Raw genomic sequence first — 21890 nt, 5'->3', positions numbered from 1 at the left:
TACTAATAAACTGTCCAGCCCAGCTTGGACAAACAAAATATATGCCTCAAACCTTTACATACTCTCACAAACAAGCATACCATTGGAATTGTAAACAGCATGCTCAAATTCATGAACGTCCACTTGTGTCATGACGTGACACTGCTGCACTCCAAAAACAGGTGGCAGACTTTGTTGCTCCAGGTGTGTGACACTGTCAATGTGCTTTCCGGCAATGTGTGTAGGTGTGGAAAATATAGATGCAGTCATGGGGAATTCATGAACTGGTTTAAAAAAAAAAAGAAAAAAGAAAAAAAGAGGTCAGATTGTCAAAACAGTCCTTAGCAGGCACCTTGATAGCACAGCTCCAGCAGGGGTCGCGGTCGGTCTTTGAAGTCACAGCTGTCGTGGCTCAGTGTGTGGCCATCATAGCCAATGCAGCGAAGCTGGCGTTTTCGGAAACCTCTGCCGCAGGTCTTTGAGCATACGGACCATTCTCCAAGAAGCCAGGAGGGGCAAGGCTGAGAGGCACATGATCGTGATGCCAAAGGTCGCAGCTCCTCTGGGCACTCCTTGGATGGACGGCCTTGGGGATCCAGACACACGACCTCTCTCTGTTGCATACCACCTCCGCAGGTCTGGGAGCAGGGACCCCACTCCATCAGAACCCACTCAGCAACACCCAACTCTCGGATGGCGTTGATCGAATGCCGACGACCTCCGCTGATGTTGGTAGAAGCAGCAGTGTTGGGTCTGGGAGCAAAGTAGCTGTACTTCACTCTGGGCCTTGGGGCTTCCCCCACAGACAGTACCTGAATAGTGAGAGCCTCGGGGAGGGGGGAAAAGCTGCGGAGCCGCTCAAGACTGGCAGAAGAACCGCTGTATCGCAGCAGTGCCCCTCGCACAGTAATGTCCGACTCTATGGTCATGAGCTTATAATCGCCATTCAACAGGTAGGTACCGTCCTGTCGACGCACTGCCAAGTAACTGTTGTCATGACGACCATTGCCAGGCGCACGCTGTTTGACATCAAGATGGGTGGCACCAGCTGGGATTGTCACCACATCTTGGTACCCAGGCCTGGAACAAAGACAGCAATTGGTTAGTTTAGCCAGGCCATGACTCGAATGTTTTGCAAGCGCAGCTTATTTATTCATCCGTTTTTAGAGTGCTAGTCCTTAGCGGGGTCGTGGGTAACAGGAGTCTATTACCGCTGACTTTGGGTGAGTGGTGGTATGTACGATGGACTGCGAGTCAATCACAAGGAGCATGGAGAAAAACAACCATTCACAACTATGGACAGTTTTCATAATAAAGCAAATCCAAACGCCATAACAAGACAATCCAACCAACATTTGAAATCTGATTTGGCCTTGCCGTAAATAAATGTCTGTCTTTCTTGATGTGCAGAACAAAAGAATGCCCTGCATATTACCTGGCACGCTCCAGTGAGCCTGACACTTTCTTGCAGGTGGAGCCATCCCCTCCACACACACCACATTTATCGTAACGCTGGTTGGAGCCAATAACACGATCACATCCAGCCTTGACACACTGGCCTTGAACACAAACTGAGGTGGAATCGGGGCTGCAGGGTGTTCCATCCACCACCTGGGGGCAACACAAGAACAGACTGGAATGAAAATCCTGCTTTGAATGAGTTACTGTACTTCAAAACAGGATGAAGTATTTTTATTGAAAGCCTTTACTGTATTTGCTGCAAACTCTTCAGAGCATTTTCCCATTGTCAAAGCACACACACACACACACGAAAGAACAAAGCAGTAATTGAAAGAACATTTAAAAACAAACTAGTGAAGAATAACTATGAAATGTTTTTGTGTTTACATCTGTGGTGTGTAAATATAGAATAGATTAACTTTTGAACTTCAACTATGACCGACGAGTTCAAAAGTTGTAAAATTACTTTTTAAAACATATTTTGGAAAGGTATTGGGGTGCGGTTAAACACAGGCGTTGGAATTAGCTGCAGAATGACTGACCGTACATATTACTATTACTTTGATGGTTGAGGCAAGATATGGTTTTGTAATATTGGGAATTGCTAGTCCACTGTTCTTAGAAAATGAGGGTTGCAAGTGTATTGTTGAGTAAAATGACTACAGTATAATATTGATAGGTCAATGACACGTTGACAATGAATACAGTATTATAGATAACTACATATTTGTGGTTAAATGTGGTATTTTGACACAAAGTGAATTATAAATTGGAATATTGGATCAAGTAACGTAATTTATTTTATGTTTTTCTTTCTTTCTTTTATCATTTCACAGATTTCTTTTGACAAGCTATTGTATTGTACTGTAGTATTATTTTTATGCATGTTTGAAAACAACCTTAAAAAAAAAAAGTTATAATTCAAGGTGCTGGAAGACAAAACCAGATCATTTGGCTTGCATGTCGGCATAAGGGTGACCAAGAGTTGTCAAGACAATCGAAACGTAATGTAACATATTTTCAAAAATCCTTACCTTAGATTTGAGAACAAAGAAGTATCCTGTTCCCTTGGCTCTGCACACAAGCTTGCACCGGTCTTTGGGTGAAACGCCGGCATATTTGGGCACCCACTCAACACCCTCCCCGGATCCAAGAGACACTTGGGCTGACATGTCATTGTGAGCCAGACACTGTTCCTCCCGAAATGACAAGCCTAAAGAGCAATGAGACGTTTCGGTGGTCAGATTTGTTTCCTTTTTTCTCTCCGCAAATGTTGACGGATCAATCAAAGCGTGCAAGTTTTTCATACATCCCACTTAGGTGAGTATTTCTCTGTGATGTCAATGCTGACTTACCATTGGCCTCGGGGCAGGCCTCTATGTTGCAGGAGCGGTACTGGACTCTCTTGCCCTCACAGTACTTTCCTCCGTTCTTTGGCAAAGGGTTATCACATGAACGGAAGGAATACTGCACCCCTCCCCCGCATGTCCGAGAGCAGTCACCCCAGGGACCCCACACTCCCCAGCCACCATTGACAGGAGTCTGCAAATGTTACACAAGCATAGGTTACAGTCTGAGTCAAAGCCGAGGCATGATACTAAAATATGGAGTAAAGTTCCTACCTGGTGTTTGGAAGCTTGGCTCCTTGTGAGACAGTGCCCGGCCAAGCAGTAGCTGTCGTGCCCACAGGGGGTTCCATCAGCCCATGGGGAGTTCTTGGTCTGGCACACCAGCAAACCATTGGATGTTGTAACGGTGCACCACAGAGCAGCACATGTGGTGCTCAGGTCAGGGCAGTGTTGGGAGTCATCACCGAAAGTCAGCCGACACTGATGGTCCGCATCGTAGACTGTCCCGGGGAGGGGCTGGGGGAGCGGTTGAGGCTTGACCGGCTTATCAAGCAGACACTGACCGTAGCCATTGTCGAGAAAAGTGGTGACCATGAGGGCGGAACAGGGTGACCATGGCTGCTGCTGGTCAAGATTGGACAAGGTAGAGGCCATCATGTGGGAGCCCCAGTGGGGGCCATTCACCCCAGAGCACAGCTGGGCATCATCATGAGGCATGTTGAAGACATGGCCTGCAGGACAGGACAACAAAACGACACTTAGCAGTGCACGCAAAGCATCATTATCACACATCAGGACATGCCACTTTTTTGCTTACTCACCGAGTTCATGTGCCACGGTGAATGCAGCTTGCAGTCCGTCATCTTCGATGATTGAGCAGCTTCTGTCTGGGTCACACACTGTCCCAACATCAGCCATTCCGAGAGTGTCACACGAATAGGCACCACACAGGTCCTAAAGGAGCAGATGAAGGAGGTCAAACATGCTCTGTAGTCCTTTTCCTCATCTTTATCGCTCACAATTCTTCTCTTCTCCCGCCAACTTACCGTCCTGGTGAAGAGCATGGCTGTGTCATAGTGCTCAGGGTGGCGGTCACTGGGGGGGTTGTGCTGGCGCTGCCACTGGCAGAAGTTGCGGAGGGTCATGGCAGCATTCGATGACACTTGAGGGCCTCTCTCTTCCTCGTAGACCACCAGCAGCTTGACCACAGCCAAGGTGATTGAGTTGTGGATGCTAGGGTGGCGGTACAGGCGGGATGCCACGGCCATGATGGTGAGGAGGTAAGCCTTGAGCCCAGCACCGTGGAATTCAGCCATGGACTGGTCAGCCACGAGCATTATCTCCAGGTAGCGAGGAGTGGAAACAAAGCGCCTGGTCCTGTGGTGGGCTGAGGGGATGGGGTGGGGGGTTTGAGAAAATGTATTACAACTCATCTCTCAATGTGTTACTCCTGCCATTTTTCAAAAAGTTATTCGTCATTACACTTTTTCTGACCAGCTAAAACAGTGTCCAAGTGTGAAAATGAGCAGGGACAGAAAAAAGTTGAAGAATATGAAAACATATGCTTGTGTGGGGTTTCTCCAGGTACAGTACTCCAACTTCCTCTCACATTCCAAAACACACACGTTCACATCAACAAAATTTAAAGTTGCTGATAAAAGCAGATGGCTGAATGGATATTGAGTTCCAAAGAACGCTGCGTGTGTGATGGAGGCAGGACGCCATGACTCAGCATCATTGCGCCTCCTCCCACTTCTTTGTTCTAAAAATGACCTTTTCTGCTGGAAAATTCTGCCATAGTTTGTAGAGGGGAAATCCTTTATAGGGGGACACATTTCTGTACCAGGAGGCGAGTTAGCACGTTTCAGCACTGCCGGGCTGCAAGTGGCTTGCTTAAACCCCTGACTCCCCCTCCTCCCTCCCTATTTCCCCTCAGGGGTGTAAAGCCTGTGCCACCCACTCCTATCCATACTCCGCCCCTGTTGGCACGGGGTGGACGGCGCTGTCAAATTGTTGCTGCGTCGGCAATAAAATCTGCGCGCGCGCACACACACACACACACACATAGACTCACACATGCGCGCGGAAATTTACGGTATTGGACATAGTATACAATGTGACTGTTTGGGTTTTTGCATACAACTGCCATTCCACACACAAAGTATTTCGTTTTAGAATGAATTATATATATACAGTGTATATATATATATATACATATATATATATATACACATACACACAGTGTATACACACACACACACACACACACACATATATACTGTATATGATGTGGGTGTACTGTAAAACCGTACCTGTCTGACCTGATTTAGCGGCGGCTTCGAGTTCAGGCTTCTTCTCCAGATTTGTTGGCACCCTCTCTTCGTCCTCATTGACCCCACACTTGGCGCTGCCCTCACCGGTCTCTGGCCGAGTCCTCCGGCGGATGAGGTGGACCTCCTCCTCCTTTTCCTCTTGACCGGGGAAGTCACTTGAGTTGAGCGGTTTGATGAAATACTCTTGGCCGTGAAAGTAAAATCCACCACTCAGTCCCTGGCACAGGTTTAGCGCAGCGGCAGATTGCTCTTCTCCGTTCACCGTGCCCGAAAAGAAACAATCGGACTCATCTGCGCCCTTGGGTTCCCGGCTCGGTTCGGATTCGGGAGTGGCCACAATGTGGAGGACGAACCCCGGGGACAAAAATGTCTGATCCGGCTCCAACTGCAAGATCATCTCTTTACCGAACACGTCCAGCCTGTACACCCTCATCTCCGACACTTTCTGCCTTTCTTCAGGGGAGAGGGTTCGATCCGGTTGGCTGTCACTCGCCGGTCGGACCGTTGGGTCGAGCCTGACAGGCACCACGGTACTCTCTTCCCAAGCGCTTTGCGTCGCGCCGGCGCACAGACCAGCCATGAAACCAATAGAAACACAGATAAGCCACATCACGGAGAACTGCAATCCAACAAGCAGATGGAAACGATGGAAACGTTGATGCGGTGACGTAAGTAAAGTCCTACTAACTTAAAACATACAACTTCCACAAAGCACTTTCCACACTGCGCACACGAGTCTAAAAAGAGCCCAAATCCAGTGCAAATACTATTTGAAGTGAACAGTCACACTGACAAAAAGCCTAGCCGAGTCAATGAAAAGGCTGGATCTCAGTAGTAAATCCAAAGGGTCTTTCGCACTCCCTGCTCTTCCAAAACTGAGATGTCAGCGTCTGGTTTTGTCTTGAAGGTGCAGCGTTGCTCTTTCGTTGTGCTGACCCCCAGATGGATCGCTGCTTTTTGACTGGCAGTCAGAATTGTCCGACTTTAAATACGCCCCGGCCGGGTGTCCCCACCCCCTTTTGTGGACCCTTTGATCTGAGAGGGGCCAAGTCCTGTGCGCAATCAAAACGTTTCAGGTTGTCATAATAATCATCGTTCAAAAACAACAACAACAACAACCGGAGTTTAGGACAGAGGACCATTTCCCCCGTGGAGTACCGGAATGACGTTTGTTTTGATCCTAAATATAAACACACTGTTTATTTCCCTTGTGTGGACTGCGCCCCATAAATCCCCAGTATTTGAGACTTTTTTTAAAGTAGCATTTACGAGGTGCGTTCATAATCATTGTACGCTGCAGTGTGCTCGGGAACAGAAAGGATCACCAGGTCAAGAATTGGAAATCGCGTCGCACTCGGCAGGGCGCCGAGTGGCGTGCTCGGCTTCTCCGAGCCAAGTCGACTGTGTTGAGCCACAGCCAGCCGGCGACCGAACGCAAACTTCTCGGAGAGAGGGAGCAGAGAGGGGCCGCTGAGGTCTTAAGGTGGAACGCTAATTCAGCTGAAGCAGCTCCTGCATTGGACCACGTACATATTCAGCCCCCGTCCGCGGATCTCTTCCCCCTCCCGCCGGTACTTGGTCTCCTCTGCACAGCCCGTGAATAAAGTAGCCTGGGGTTTTACTTAAATAAGTGCCACACCATTCTGAAGAAAATCTCACTTCCACTTTATTAGCTTCAAATAAGAAATGCATGTAAACTGTTAGAAACAACTACCCCGTCTTTATAAAAACAAGAACAACATTAAATCGCTTGGGTCATAGAAATGCTTTAAAAAAGTCTTTCGATACTCATGTGTCATGTCTTTGTTTATCGTAGTTGCTGGTTATTGCGATACAAGTGTTTCCCAGACTACCGGAAACAAATTCCTTCTGGGTTGGACATACTTGGTCAATAAAGATTGTTCTGATGATAATGAATAATCGAACGAATAGCAGTGGTACATAGTCCATCCATCCATTTTCGGTACCACTTATTCTCACTATATTCGCTTCTTGATAGTCATCGTAGCACAGCTTTTGTAAAACTACATTTGAAACGCTGAATCAAATTCCCTTTAAATCTTCCACCTTAACAACAACAACATAGAAAAAAAGGGACTGCAATGCAACATATATCCACTAGATGTCAGCAACGACCTAAAGAATGCACAAACGTTGTTTCCAGCAATTCCCAGTTTAGTTTCAAAGATGGCGGTGTTGTATTACAGTGGAGGATCGAGAAAAAAAATTACTGCTCTTGCGTCAGTCAAGTGGCATCAGAGAGAGAGAGAATTGCCATGATGCATCCTTCCATTTTCTTCACCGTTTGTCCTCATTCGTGTGATAGGTGAGCTGCAGCCTCCCCCAGCAAATTTAGGATGAGAGACTGGGTGCACTAAGGAATGGTCCACAGGCAATCACAGAACACAAATTTTCACACTCAATGTGACCTATGGTAAATGTAGTGTCATCAATAAGTTAACGTATGTTTTTGGACTGTGGAAGGAAAGACGACTCATTGGAGAAACCCCACGTAAGCACAGGGAGAACATGCAAACTCCACACATAAGGACCGGAACCATGATTCATTCCATTATTGAGCCAAGGCACATATATAATGTAGCGGCACACGACCAAACCAAATTGTCAGAAAAACTACTCATACTTAAATATTGATGGTTTTGTCTCCATTTACTCACAAATGGGGCTACTGGACACAAAGGCATTATTTTGGTGGCTTAAAATGTGTCCATCCATCCATCCACTATCTGAGCCATTTATCGTCACGAGGGTCGCGGGCATGCTGAAGCCGATCCAAGCTGTCTTCGGGGACGAAGACGGTACACCCTGAACGGGTTGCCAGCCAATGACAGGGCAGACACAGACAAACAACCATTCACACTCACAATCGCAACCAGGAACAATTTAGTGTTCGATTAACCGACCATGCATGACTTTGGAATGTGGAAAGAAACCGGAGTACCTGGAGAAAACCCACATAGGCAGAACATGCGAACTCTACACAGCAATGCCAGCTGTTGAGGAACTTACGTGTGCTAAGTTTGTCTACTTCAGGTGTCTGTAGCAAAAGATGGCAGCAGGTCGAGTAACAATGCTTTGCTCGCTGATCATTTAAAGATGAAGGCGGCCTCCTGCAGGGGAGGCACGCCCTCTTATGTATTATATATTATCATAAGCGATTACTTCACCTACATTAAAAATTACATTGATGTGATAGAACATATTTACATTGGCATAGTAATGGAATTAATAAGGGTGGTTGACTGGTTAGCACGTCCACCTCACAATGCAGGTGTGCAGGGTTCGATTCCAGCCTCCGGCCTTCCTGTGTGGAGTTTGCATCTTCTCCTCATGCCTCTGCAGGTTTTCTCCAAGTACTCCGGCTTCCTCCCAAATTTTAAAAACATGCATGGCAGGTTAATGGAACACTCAAAATTATCCCTGTCCACTGTAGTAACCGCTGTCCCTGAAACGGTTAAAGTCAAGGACAGTTCCAGACCAATTTCACATGGGGGGCAGGGCTAGTTGAATAGTTGCACATGCGTGCACGCACGCAGAAACACATTTAGTCAATGCATATTTTAAAGCCTCACCATGCAGTGAGTGAAACTGCACATTAGTTGAAGCTATGTATTCTATGCATTACATATTCCTATTTTAAAGCTAGCAAAGAGTAGTTGAGTGGAATACACAAGTTTTCAGCAACCCACTAGGCTATATAAATACTTCAATATTATTGGCTTCTGTTGTGGGTTTGTGTTGTGGTAGGGATAACTATTGTTAGCTAGAAGCGTGCAATCTACTCAAGCTGACATTATCGTACATGTACTTTGCCTCCCTGATTGTTGCACTTGATGTTGTCCACTTTTTTCTGCACCCCAAAACCACAAAGCCCACTCCTGTGACACGTTCGGCCGCTTAAGTGATTCTCCATGTCGGTGACAACCTGACTGAGCACAATATGACAGGCACGCATGGATCCAAGAAACGCTTTGTGTAGTCCATCTTTGGAAAATAGCGGTTTCACGTTGGAGCCTTGGGTCAGCTGCCCGCTGTCATGTGGGTTAGGAAAAGTGGATTCGAATTAAATTTAAACAGTGCTGTCTTTTCCTGTGTTTGAAAGGAGGCAGCTGTTCATCTCTCCTCCACCCGATGACATTTTCAACCAAGGTTAAGGAAATGTGGTGTAAAGGTTAGGAGGTTTGGTTTTCCAAAAAGGCACTTTCATACAGTATGTGTGCACTGCTAGTGTCTCTCTCTCTCTCTCTCTCTGTTGCTCCATTTGCTAACTTTGCTCATGAGCAAACTCACAGATATGTTACTACTCTATGCCAGTAAAGTAAATGAAATACAATTAAACATGATCAAAGTTCTTATCACCGACTTAAAAAAATCCAATACATTGAATATAATCAAATGACGTTTGACGATTGACGATACTCAAGTATTGCAAACGCTAGATACTTTAAGAGTTTACTTTCAGTAATATTCTACGACACAGGTGTCAAACTCAAGGTCCGGGGGCCAGATCCGGCCCGCCACATCATTTTATGTGGCCCACAAAAGCGAATCACGCCAGCTTCCACGATTCTTGCTAAAACTAACATTTCAAATCATCACCTGTAATAAGTAATGTTGAGATTTCACTTGTTTTTTTTTTAATCACCCTTTTTGCAGTAACTTGAACAATTATTGAACAAACTATTATCCGTGACTTCTGATTTCAAAACCAGTAATCCATAATAATATGAGACGAGAAAACATTCATTTCGTTACAATGTCACTGAGCGAAGCCGTAACTACAAAGTGGCCCAAAACGAGTTTGACACCCCTGTTCTACAAGATGACTTGAACATCTACCAAAGTTTTGCTCCCGTGCACTTTAGACAAGACTGTTGTGTTGTATGGAGGGCAAAAGGCACATTAACATATTCATTGTACCTTCTGCCATCTTGTGGAAGAGCATGTCATTGTTTTGCCTGTCAGTACATGCAGCTGGCATAGATAGATGAACGATGATCAATTATTCGAAGTAAATTAACAATTTTCAGGACATGGATAACAACTGTCATCCATCCGTGTTCTATAGCACTTGTCCTATGTTATGGTCATGAGTGAGTTGGAGCCTGTCCCCGCTGACTCTTAGGCAAGAGGTTTGGGCACATCCTGGACTGGTCGCCAGCAGGTCACACAAGTATTCAAACTCACATTCACACCCGTGGACAATTTCGTCTTATTTGAACCTAACATGCATGTTTTGGAATGCAGGAGGAAGTCTGAGTTCAGAAGAGCACATCCACATGCCGATTGGGGAAGCCACAGCCGAGATCCGAACTCTGGAACTCTCGACTGCAGATGTGTTCATGGACCACTGTGCTGGCAGGTAGCTGCTGTTCATTACTTTTAAACTCAAACAAGGTGAGGTACAACGGAGAGAACAATAACAAAATGACAAATAAACATTGTAGTTTGTGTGCATGCACATTCATCTCTAACATTTACCTCTCGAATCCACATACATGTCGGACATAATTGGACTTTCACCACATGGGAACTGTCGCAACCAAATATATTTTGGCTTCCCATTCACAGAGTAAACCGAGTGGATTTTGTCTTACTTTGTCAAGTGTTTGTATTGGTTAATACATATTAAAAACATACCCGCACCCACACCCACAAACACAAGAAGACGCAAGATGTTTAAATATAGATATTTTATGTACATCCCACGACAAGAAAAAAACACTATATCCTTACACTGAGAATTCTGCATAGTCCTAAAGTTAAATAGTAATCTGGTACAAAATTACTACAATAAATAAACCTCATTTCGTTGCTTCGTTATTCACACATAGCAGATGTACAAAGAATAAATTACAAGCTCAGTGCTGTTTTTTTGCTGTTCAGCGAGAGGGCTTTCCTCAAAGGAAGAAGGCGTGTGTTGCAATGAGGTGACGCGATGTTGCACACGGCTCTGCAAATTGCTTGGAATACCAACACGTACGTAGAGATCATCCGCCGTTCAAGAAGGTTTACATTGAGTTGATGAGTCGCAATGGGTGAAGCGGGGGTACACGCATACTGATTATAAACATCCTGACCATTTTTTAAAAATATGAGCGACGCCACAGGATGCGGAAAGATATCATGGCGTGTCTTCCATTCTCATATGCATCGTACTTGAGATCATCGACACAGCACAGCGCACGCACAACCATTTCTCCGCTGGTCAGGATAATCTCTCAGTGAGATCCGAAAACTGGGCTTTCGCTGACTTTGATTAGAAGTGGCGGAAAATATTTGCTCCCGTTACCGGTATGTGTACGCCCCGCTAAAAGGCAGTGCACACCAATGGAAATTTCCCAGTGTATTGTCTTTGTTTGCATTTTTGCGCACACTTCAAAAATGAAGCAAAATAAGCAATGTGCGTTTCACCTCCAAGAATGTCAATCTGCCAGTTGTTACTTTAACCCCCTCGGACGTCAACACTCGTGTCGTAAGGAAGAAGATTCTTCCTGAGCTATTGCAGAGCGAAGGAACTTCGAGAACCTGAGCAAGTCTCGACCACAGTATAGCTGATTCCCCGGCTTTTTGTCGTATGATTGTGCAGGATGGACAGAGTGTAAAGCACCACATATAAACACCGGATGTCTGGGTTTCCCCGTCCATTGTTGGTCAACGTCGGCTCAACTGGATGGTCAAAGCGTTAAAGTAAAGCCGCAGGGCGAATGACGTGCGTCTCCCTTACTTGGGAGGATATAGCACTTGAACGCACATGCGCAAACATACACACATCCACACACATCGACAAAGACACAACATCGGACAAAATACATTTGGATGCTGAAACAAAGTTGAGTCACCAACACACACACAAAAAGGGTCCACACTTAACTTGTGCTCCGCAACTGTGATTCTGAGACATTCTTCAAGCAGAGTCTCTGTGAGACTTGCTCCAACATTCACAGCCCTGATTAAGGTTGTAGATTATGTCTTCAAATCATCGGTCCATGATTCCAACACGCAGCGCTTGCTACTTTTCTTGATCCACTTTACGTTGTCCTCCAAAGTCTTGTTCCCCTCCCCGCTACCATTTTAACATTTTCTCACAAGACAGTGTTTAAAAGCAGAGGGACGAGAATCCAGCAAACATCCCTTGGACAGTTTCCCACCCTGGTCCTTACACTGAACAGTCCTGCTCTGCCAACCAGTGTCACAAGTCCTGGAGCAGCTCATCCAAACTCCTGTCACCCATTGGGGTCCAGTCGGCGGTGTGGACAGAAAGGAAGCTGCCGTTGCCGTAGGAACCAGGATAGTGGGGTTGGGGGAAGATGTCGTGGCGCTACTGCGGGTGGTTCTCGTTGCGTCGGTTGTCGTGCCCCGTACGTGGGCCAAATTCAAGCTCGGGACAAGCAGCGCTGGCGGCTGCTGCGGAGTTGTTCGGCGCGGCATGAAGAAGCTGTAACGAACGTCCAGGGGCTTTTTAGCATCTGTCGCTAGGATCTGGACGACCAAGGCTTCTTGAAGGGCCCCGGGGCCCATGCTGTGGAGCCATTCATCCCTTTGACTCCAGCCGCTGTAGTTGAGCACAGAGCCGTTGAGCGGAACGATCGTCTCGGAGGTGGAGATCATAAACTTGCCATTGAGGAGGTAATGCCCACTGGGTTTCCGGAGGGCGAGGTAGGCGGTGTAGCGGGTCTGGTCTTTTGGCTTGTGCTGACGGACCTTGATGTGGGTGGAGCCTGCGGGGATCTTCACCACATCGGTGTAGCCCTTACTGTTTGTCAGGGTGAAAGTGGACATTGGGTGAGCTCGGCGGCAAACGGATATGACTATGCAGACGAAAGTCTCGGTGGTGATATAAGCACACAACAGGCAGGCGTACGGAAGTCGGCAAAGAAAACTTGATGGGCTCGCGTTGGTCATCTCAAGTAACTGTACAAAATCGACATGAAATCCAAGCACAACCTGTGTTAAAAGTGGCGGAGGATGGGTGACTTTGAAAGCATGGCCTCCCATTGGGTTTCTTCCGCTTTTTGTTCTTTCTAACTTTCATGCCACATTACGGTCCGCATTTGTCTGCTCAATTGCGATGCACCAACTGCAAGTGCGTATGCCAAACTCAATGTTTTTTTTGCCGCGGGTCCGGAATTTTCTGTGCTCTTACCTTTTCTTGGTGAAGTTGCCCACAACCCGGATGCATCCCGTGCTGTCGCCGCCACACACGCCACATTTGTCAAATTGAAGTTTGGAGCCTATGATGCCATCGCAGCCCGTTCGCACGCACTTCCCCTTCACACACACCGAGCTGCTGTAAGGACGGCATTCGGTCCCGTCTATCACCTGAAAACGGAGAGTTTCCTTAACACCTCCCTAAAAATGTTTTGTTTGACTAATATCCCCCAGCACCATTTTCCTTTGGCCGAAAGCTCACCCTGTGCGAGAACACCACGTAGTAACCGGTTCCTTTCGCCCTGCAGGTGAGTTTACACACATCTTTCGGGAGAACTCCAGCATATTTGGGCACCCACTCAACAAAGGTTTTCACCCCTTTGGGATCTGTTTGCGGGCCGTTGCGCACCTCACATTGCTCCTGCCGAAAACTCTTATCTAGAGGACGACAGCATAAAAAGAAACGTTAGGTCTGCTCGCGTGGTTAACTCCTATCCAAATACCGAATGCTGCACTCACTCGATGGTGGGCATGGTGTGACATTGCACGACCGGTAGATGGCTCTCTTCCCGGTGCAGTAACGCCCGTTGTTGCGCGGTGGAGGGTTGTTGCACAGCCGCTGGGCAAATTGCACTCCGCCGCCACACGTTCTGGTACATGAGCCCCAAGAGCCCCAAGAGCTCCAGCTGCCATGGTTGGACGACTGGGGCACAGAGGAGAGAGGAAAGGCTCGGTCTTATCAAGCATTCTCCGCTTCCCTCGCATGGCAGAAACTTTCAAGCGCAGTCACTCCCTACCGAGTAATGCCTCTTGCGCGTTTTGTCCACACACTTGCCCTGCAAGCAGATGCGTCCCTTCCCGCAGGGTGTTCCCTCCACGGCCGGCAACTTCTTGGTCAGACACACCATCTGTCCCTGGCGAATGACCGCACACCACAGCCGAGAGCACACGTCCATACCGGGACACACGGTGTATTCTGGTCCAAAAGCCAGGCGGCACTGGCGCACGGCGTCGTAGCTCTGCCCCGGGAGCTCTTCGGGACCCAGCAGGGGCTGACGCGGCGAGTCAAGAAGGCACTCGGCTGCAACAAGGCGGAACGTCAAGCATAAGATGATGCCGGCGGAGCGTTACTTTGCTTTTCTGCCTTGTCTGTGTCTTCCCGCTGTACATTATAGCCACGCTGAAATAGGTTATATGATCTTTGGCTGAGCTATTACACATTCCTTGCTCAGTGAGAGATACCGACATGGATGGAAGTTGCGGAAAGTCCAGACATATCTTATAGGTTCCCGGGAGTTTTCACTTTCAAAATAACTCCAGATGTGTGCTTCTGTTCACCCGAGAAGATTCTTGAACATCCTCACCATTGCCATCGTCAAAGAAGTCCGTGACGGTGGCCGAGGTACAGCGGCTCCAAGGTTTGGACGCATCAATGGAGGTGAGGATGGAGGACATGAGCCTCTTGTCGCTGTTCACGCCAAAACGCTCCTCGCAGAATTTGGAGTCGTCGTGGGACAAACCCAGCAAATGGCCTGAGGCGGAAGCGGGGAAAGGAATGGAAATGTTGTTCACGCTCGACGGAAGCAAGAAATTATGCCACAGGTTTGCACACGCGGCAAGAATGAGAAAAGAAAAGGCAACGAGCCCTCGGGTGATACTCAGGTGATTTTCATTCAACAGCCGCAGAGCTGCTGACAGATGAGCAAGCCCAAGCTTGTCTGCATCTCTGTTCGTGTCTTAACAACTGTAGCCATGCTTACCGATCTCATGCGCCACTGTGAACGCGGCGTGAAGCCCGTCATCCTCAATGACGGCGCAGCTTCTCTCTGGAGAGCAGATAGTGCCGACGTCTGCCATTCCCAGGGTGTCACAGGAGTGATGGCCGCAGAGGTCCTGCGAAGATGGTACACAAAGAATTTTAAGCAGCCCAGGGCCTTGAGTGGCCCTTCAATGTTGGTTTCTTCAGCCGTCCTTTGCCAGTCCCACAGTGTGACATCGATTCTCACACGCCCATGCAGAGGATCGATCGGTGTACTGACGGCTAACCCCGCCCCATCATGTCAGAGAGGAAATGGTATGTGTGCACACTTGAATGGAAGCAGACATCCTTGCATGAGCTCAAAAAGTGTGTGTGTGTGTGGGGGGGGGGGGATAAAAAACAGGTGTGTCCCGTGAAGATGAACCATTGTGTTAAGTGGTGCTGACAGGCCTGCTGGGTAGCAGCACGGAGGCTCTACGGGGAGGGTGTTTACCCGTTCCGGGTGGACCAGTTGGGAACAAACTGCCTTGTGTTATGAACTCACACTTGACTGACTGGGTGGGACCACGGCGCGCACACACACACACACAGATGTACATGACTTCTGTTCATGCAAACAAATACAGTACATGTGCTTACAGGAAATGAACATGTGCAATCCAGCAAAATGGAAACCGTGTTTGACAAGTACCTGCTGGACACACACATGGCCAATGAAGGGAAACTCTGGCCACCGAGTGCCCTCTCCTCTCATTATGTGCAGCCAAGCACAGTGCTTGTTTTGAATCTAACGGTGGGAGAGTAGAGAAAGTTTCTGACACTCCTTCACCCCATTACTTTTCCATTTGTTTCCTCACCGAAGCCATCCAAGACCACGGGGTGAAAGCTTGTGTTTTCAGAACCAAGTGTGGATCAAAACAAGAAAAATAGAAACGTGGCTTGTTTTTACTCCCAAGAATGTTTTCCCTTTGGAAATAGACAAGGGAGAAAAGCAAAATGGTCATCAAAGAGAAACAAATGAAAGGAAGTTGACCAAGGAATGGGGTTGGGGAGATGCCGGAAATGAAAGAGAGGTACCGGGTTGGTGGGTGGATAGCGGCATAGAGTTACGGAGGGATTGGCAGAAATAACAGGGGAGCAGGTGGCAGGCTGGATGAGAAAGTCGGGCGGGTCGTGTGCCGACGCGTGAGAGCCGGACTGAGATTTGAGTTAAACAAACAGCCAACCAGACGCACATGTTAAAAGTCTGAGTAAGCTACTGATGTCATGACTCCATCGAGTGGAGACCACCGCCAAAGTTGAACTTTAACCATTTGGCTGCGCGCAACAATATACGTGCTGCACTTCCTTCAAGGGGAGTGGACGTTGGAGGAGAGAAGTTGTTTTTCTTGGCGAACAAACAAAAGGAGAAAACCTCCTCAGCGAAGGCTATCGACTAACTCCATATAAAGGATGCACCGAAACGCTTTGAGCGCAAGTCAAACTGCGCGGCTCGACGAACTTTGGAAAGAAGCGTAGCTAAAATTCACTGATGCATCACGGTGAGCTGAGGGCGAGGTCCATGCGGTGTGCCCGCCGGCCAGGCTCGAGGCTTCGGGCTCCAGGCGCTGTCTGCAGGTCGTCAACAGATGCCAGACGAAGTATAACGTGTGAAATATCAAGAACAGCTAAAACAAATAGAGGGGCCGTCTGCGACGGCGGCAAGAGCTGGGAAATGTACACTGTGATGGAGACAAAAACTCACGGACGTGGTGGGTTGCGGGTTTGTCAAGTGCACAGGAAAGGGAGGAGTCACCGCCGCACGTGCAAATTCCATGTAAAAGGTTAAATGACATAACTATGTGGCTAAAGCCAGCAGGCGTGCAAGGCAGGGTCAGACTTTGTACATTTAGGGATCGGTATGCACCCGGGGCATCCCATAATATCGCACGGCCTTTTGGCTTTTACTGCCATGTCACAGTTGATCCCAAAGACGTCCCGATTTTTTGGGGTCTGTTCGTGACTCTTGAGATAACATCTCACAAGTGACCGGACTCTGACCCGTCTCGGGATGATTGCAAGCACACGCAGGCAACGTCCATCCAAATATCGGAGCGATATGTGAAAGAAAACAGGAGCGACGTTCATCTCTGTCCACATTCTTCAGTTTTCATTTTCATTAGAGTGGTGGGCGAGCTGGAGCCGATTTCAACTGACTTTGGGGGATGCGCTGGGGTAAGAACTGGTCAGCGGCCATTTGCAGGGCCCATGTGGACACACCTATGCGCAATTTAGTCTGCTCAATGAACCCAACATTCATCATTTAAAATGTATTGATTGTATTCTTTCACATGTAGGCCTCTGTTTTACTCGCTATTTTTTTTTTTTTTTTAACTCGTTTGAAACAGTAGACGACACCCCAGCCAAAATCTACAGGAAAAATGAAACGGCCGCAGGGAGACTATTGAGAAATGGTTCAAATGTCCTCTCTCACATGCTGAAATTATTTGATTTCTTTTTTCACCCACAATGCAGCTGGCCACAAGACACCTGAGCCAAATGCAGTTATTTCCTGGCAGTGCTCTTTCAAGGGAAACAGTAACCTTGTGCTTGTGCATTCCCGTTTGACTCATGACTTTCCTGCAGCGTCGAGATGTGCAGGTCTGCCCATCATGTTGATTGACAGGCTAAAGTGACGACAATTTTAGTGCTCAGACGACAGACGAGAATTCATCAGGATGGGCTTTTTGAGGTAAACAGGTCAAAGGTCAAAGTTCAAGTAAATTGGTGAATGCTTTTTGGGGACTTTTGAAGGGCATGGCCCAAAATTGCGGCGGCGAAAGACATGCATTTGATCACAACAGTGTTCTGCGTTCCAGGACATCTAGGGGGTTCACCTGCTTCTTGGGATTCAGCTGTGAAGAAACTGAAAAGGTTCCATAGAAATTTACAGGTGTTGAAACTTGACATCCAGACATGCGCTGGAGGGACAAAAATCAGACCAATGTTGCTCGTTTTTTTTCATGGATAATAGCGCAATGGCAGCAGGACTTTTAGGGCCGTGGTGTGTTCTGATGCCTTGAAGGCATCGCTTCATCTCTTTTTCTGTGGCAAAGGGCCCCCGCCTACAAACACCTACGCGGGCTTGCCCAAGCAGGCGGAGCGTCAACACCGCTTGTCGGCGGTTGGCACGCAGGCACTCGGACTCTTTATCAAAACCGACTTTCGACACCCTTGCCAATTAATGACGGCACCAACCCAACACACGCACCCGTTACAAATCCAAAGTCCCACTCTGGATGCTTACTTCAAGAGCAGGAAGGTGTGGCTGTGTGGGAGACGTTGCGTGAAAGAAAGGGGTAAATTAGCGCGGTCTCCACACAGTCTGTGTTTGTTTTTCTGACAGCCTCAGCTGACAGATGCTGTAAAAGTAACCGGGAAAAATGTGCAAACTGGAGTGATGAGAAGATTATACAAGGCTGGGGAGACTGCCTCATTAAGTCTCTGTGGATTGTTTAGGGAGGTTTCTGGCACCCTGCAGCTAATTTTAAAATTCCTGGGAATTTTTTTTGTCTGCAAAGCCTGCGTGCAAATGCCTCTGGTCTCAGTCCCCGAGGCTTGAATGGTGTCAGGGGACTGGGAGGGTAGGCTAGAGACAGAGGAGTCTGCCCAGAAAAACACCGCACGCAGGAAATACAGTTTTATGGCTGGTGCACAGATGCTGAGCAACGTAAAGCACACAAAATTCACCACACAGAGGAAGACTGGAAGGGGTGACGGGGCACGTTGGAAGCAGGTTCTCCAGACTGGGACTCAAAGGGTCAACTAATATGACAGCTCATCGTCAACGCGATCACTAGCTTTGGTCTCCATGTGTGTCCCTTACGCATCGAGTCACAAGGAAACGAAGGGGACGCGTCAGCAACTTTCATGTTTGTGCAAATGCGCAACGTGTCACGCGGCGGGGAAGCAGAAGCAGCTGCCTGCCATCGAAATCAAAACAAGCCATGGGATGGCGTCACTCCGTTGCCTTGGCATCGCACCTGGGCGCTAAGCTGCCGCGCGGGCTGGAGGACAAGCGGCCCGGCGCCGCGAGACGCGATGCCAAGCGAAGGAAGTTTGTTTACCTGCCTAGTGAAGAGGATGGCGGCGTCGTGGTGGTGTTGGTGGTCGTCGTCGAGCGGGTTTTGCTGGTTCTGCCACTTGCAGAAGCTCTTGAGAGTTGCCGCCGCGTTCTTGGACACGTCCAGCCCTTTGTCTTTGTCGGTGACCGTGGTGACTTTCACCACGGACAGCCGGATGGGGTTTTCAATGCTGGCGTGCCCGTACAGCTTGGAGGCGATGGAGGCCAGCGTGAGGAGATAGTGGTTTAAGTCCTTGCCGTACTTCTTCGTCATGGTTTCATCCGCCACCAGAAGCAGCTCCACGTGTCTGGCGCGGGAGACCGACCTCCTGCGCCGCATGAAGCTGTCGGCAGCCGCAAGTCGAACAAGCCGGCTCAACCATCCTCGCCTGTGCGCGCCCAGATCATCCACAGAGAGCCTCTCTCTGGCCGGCCTGGTCCTCCCGTCGCGACTTTTGAGCCGCCTTTTCCCCGCCGCGTCCCTGCGTCCTCGGCGCCCGTCGCGCGTCCCGCAGCTCTCTCGGGCGTCGCGCGCGGCTTCAAACGTGAAGCTCTCGCGCGTGAACACGTGGAGGGCGTGTTCCGCGTCCTTGTCCTGCAGAGCGCGCGCGTCGTGCTCGCGTCCCTTGGCCCGGACGATCGGCGTGACGGCGTAGCGCACGCCGTGCATGGCGAAGAAGCCTTCCAGACCTCCGCCGCAGAGGTTGAAGACGGCCAGGGACTCGGGGTTGGTGTTGACAGTTCCGCGGTAGACGCAGTCCCGCTGCAAAGACTCCGCGCTGCCTCCCATCATAGCGAGGACATACCGGGGGCTCAAGTGATGCGACAGCGCCGACTCATCGCGCTCCATGTCCAGTTGAAAGCGACTCCCGTCCAGGTAGATCAGATAACCCGCCTTCCCCCCTCCGTTATAGATCCGGTCAACAGTTCGCACGACCCCATCTGTCCTCCTGGCCGGTGTGAGCAGCGAGTCGTTCGCAGGTGGGAGATAGAAACCTTGGAAAACGGAGACCCCGGCACCGGGTTCCAACTCCAACAGCACGCCCAGCAACAGCAGACGGAACCAAAGCAGGCCGTCGGCCGCAGCGCCAAGGAGCCTCACCATTGTTCATTCCACACAGTGCGGCATCGACCTTGTCCGACTTAGGAACGTTCCGCGGACAAGCTGAGGAGGCAACTTATTTGCTGGTCCAAAACGCCCATCCTGCCCATGTCCTGTAAAACGGCGTCAACACAAGCGGTGATAGGAGCAGGGATGGAGAGGGAATGTCGGAGCACGAACTCCGCGCAGGCTGGGCTGAACTTGGGAGAACAACATCACAAAGTTTGCTCTTAATAGGACACGGCTGAAAAGTCCTGCCCCCTTTGCGCTCAATCACCACTCCTCCACCCCCACCCCCTTTCGCTCGAGCTCTCTTCCTCAAATCACTCAAGTGCTGAGAGGAGAGAGAGTGGAGAGGAGTCCGAACAATGCTCCGACCGGAGGACCGACGTCTCGGGCTTCCAGTATCCCTCACAGGGACTCTCAGTCCCCAGCGGCGCAAGTGTCACCCAAACACTTGATAAATGACGAACTGATGAATGAATGTTTTTCACCATCTGGTTTGGGGCGTAACAGCATCATCGTGCTCAGCAAAACAGCTGTAAGCTTATGTCATATTATTAATGATCATTTTATGTTTGAGCATCATATTATTTCATGTTAAGCATACCTAAATTATATTCTGTTGTTTAAATAATTGCTCAGACATGTTTTTATGTTGATAGGTTCTGATTGGCTGTTAAAGCAGGAAGTGATTTTACTTACGAGAGTTGTGCTCTCGTTCATCCGTTCGGAGGTTTTTTTCTTTCTCGTTTTCTCCTTCAGCATGACGTCTCTGATCCACTGGTGAAAGGACACTTTGATCCTCTCCTCTTTCATCTAGAACTGCTTCAGACAACAAAATGTATGCAGAAAAGTGGTGAAGATTGCACGACTGTCTGTGTCCTATGTGTTGTGTTGTGTTATTTTTGTTATTTTGACTTCAAAATGGCGCCGCGAGAGTGGCTGCCTTTCCAGCAGCTCCTATGTTTTGTTGTTCTACTTCTTCCTTTTATAACTTTGCTGCTGTGAATTGGGAATTTCTCCATTGCGAGACTAATAAAGGTTTTCTTATCTTATCTTAATAAACTGCATTAAAGGATTCCATCTCTCCATCTGTCATTCGTAAAGAAGAGCCATCCACTGAAAAACAACGAACCCCTCAACTTACACAGCCATCTCACGACGCCGTTTTAACGCAACTAAATAAAAATGTCCCTGTTATTTTTAACCTTCGCAGCTCGACTTTTTAAATAATTCAAGATGTTCCAATGCGACTTAAGTGGCCAATTTCAGGAAACCAGAAAGCTAGTTAGATAATTTATGGTTGTTCCATGAATAAGAAGTTATCGTTCCCGTGGGAGATGTTAACGGCACAGAGGCCAATGTCCGAGAGGAAGGCAGTCTGTGAATGTGCATTCAATAGTAGCCATCCTGTTGCACTCGAAAACGTGACAAAACAGGTGTGGGTTTATATGTGGCTTGTGCAGGTGTGTGACGGAGCCTGGAAATGCTCTGAATTAGGAAAACTGGTGACGTGGTGCCAGTTGGGATGATGTGAGACGCGCTGTGTGGTCACAGAGCATTAGCTGTACATGCCTCACTGGAGATTAAGTCCCCCACTTACAAATTAGGAGCTTGAGTGTGGACTTTC

The 21890-nt window shown here is 48.4% G+C and overlaps 2 protein-coding genes across 3 annotated transcripts; both read right to left on the bottom strand.

Moving 5' to 3' along the window:
• Positions 1 to 6055, bottom strand: adamts1 (ADAM metallopeptidase with thrombospondin type 1 motif, 1). Of its 2 annotated transcripts, none has more exons than XM_086128312.1 (8): positions 5102 to 6055; positions 3836 to 4176; positions 3611 to 3743; positions 3063 to 3520; positions 2796 to 2982; positions 2475 to 2653; positions 1415 to 1590; positions 1 to 1059 (listed from the first exon to the last, which is right to left on the bottom strand). In XM_086128312.1, the coding sequence occupies exons 1-8, from the start codon at positions 5730 to 5732 to the stop codon at positions 321 to 323; spliced, it is 2844 nt and encodes a 947-aa protein (XP_085984438.1). In that variant the 5' UTR covers positions 5733 to 6055; the 3' UTR covers positions 1 to 320. The 2 variants fall into 2 exon arrangements, with proteins under 2 accessions (XP_085984438.1, XP_085984446.1); XM_086128320.1 differs by having other exon boundaries at positions 5111 to 6055.
• A 4772-nt stretch (positions 6056 to 10827) lies between these two features.
• On the bottom strand, positions 10828 to 20441 carry adamts5 (ADAM metallopeptidase with thrombospondin type 1 motif, 5 (aggrecanase-2)). The gene is made up of 8 exons (XM_086128300.1): positions 19160 to 20441; positions 15055 to 15187; positions 14659 to 14826; positions 14092 to 14375; positions 13814 to 13997; positions 13557 to 13732; positions 13290 to 13465; positions 10828 to 12899 (listed from the first exon to the last, which is right to left on the bottom strand). The coding sequence occupies exons 1-8, from the start codon at positions 20258 to 20260 to the stop codon at positions 12218 to 12220; spliced, it is 2904 nt and encodes a 967-aa protein (XP_085984426.1). The 5' UTR covers positions 20261 to 20441; the 3' UTR covers positions 10828 to 12217.
• Positions 20442 to 21890: the final 1449 nt, after the last annotated feature.

This window comes from Hippocampus guttulatus, chromosome 1 (assembly GCF_054856545.1).
Source record: "Hippocampus guttulatus isolate MCC_2025c chromosome 1, RoL_Hgut_1.0, whole genome shotgun sequence".
Taxonomy (NCBI): domain Eukaryota; kingdom Metazoa; phylum Chordata; class Actinopteri; order Syngnathiformes; family Syngnathidae; genus Hippocampus; species Hippocampus guttulatus.
Note: the sequence above shows the minus strand (reverse complement) of the source record. Positions and strands in the feature narration are given on the sequence as shown.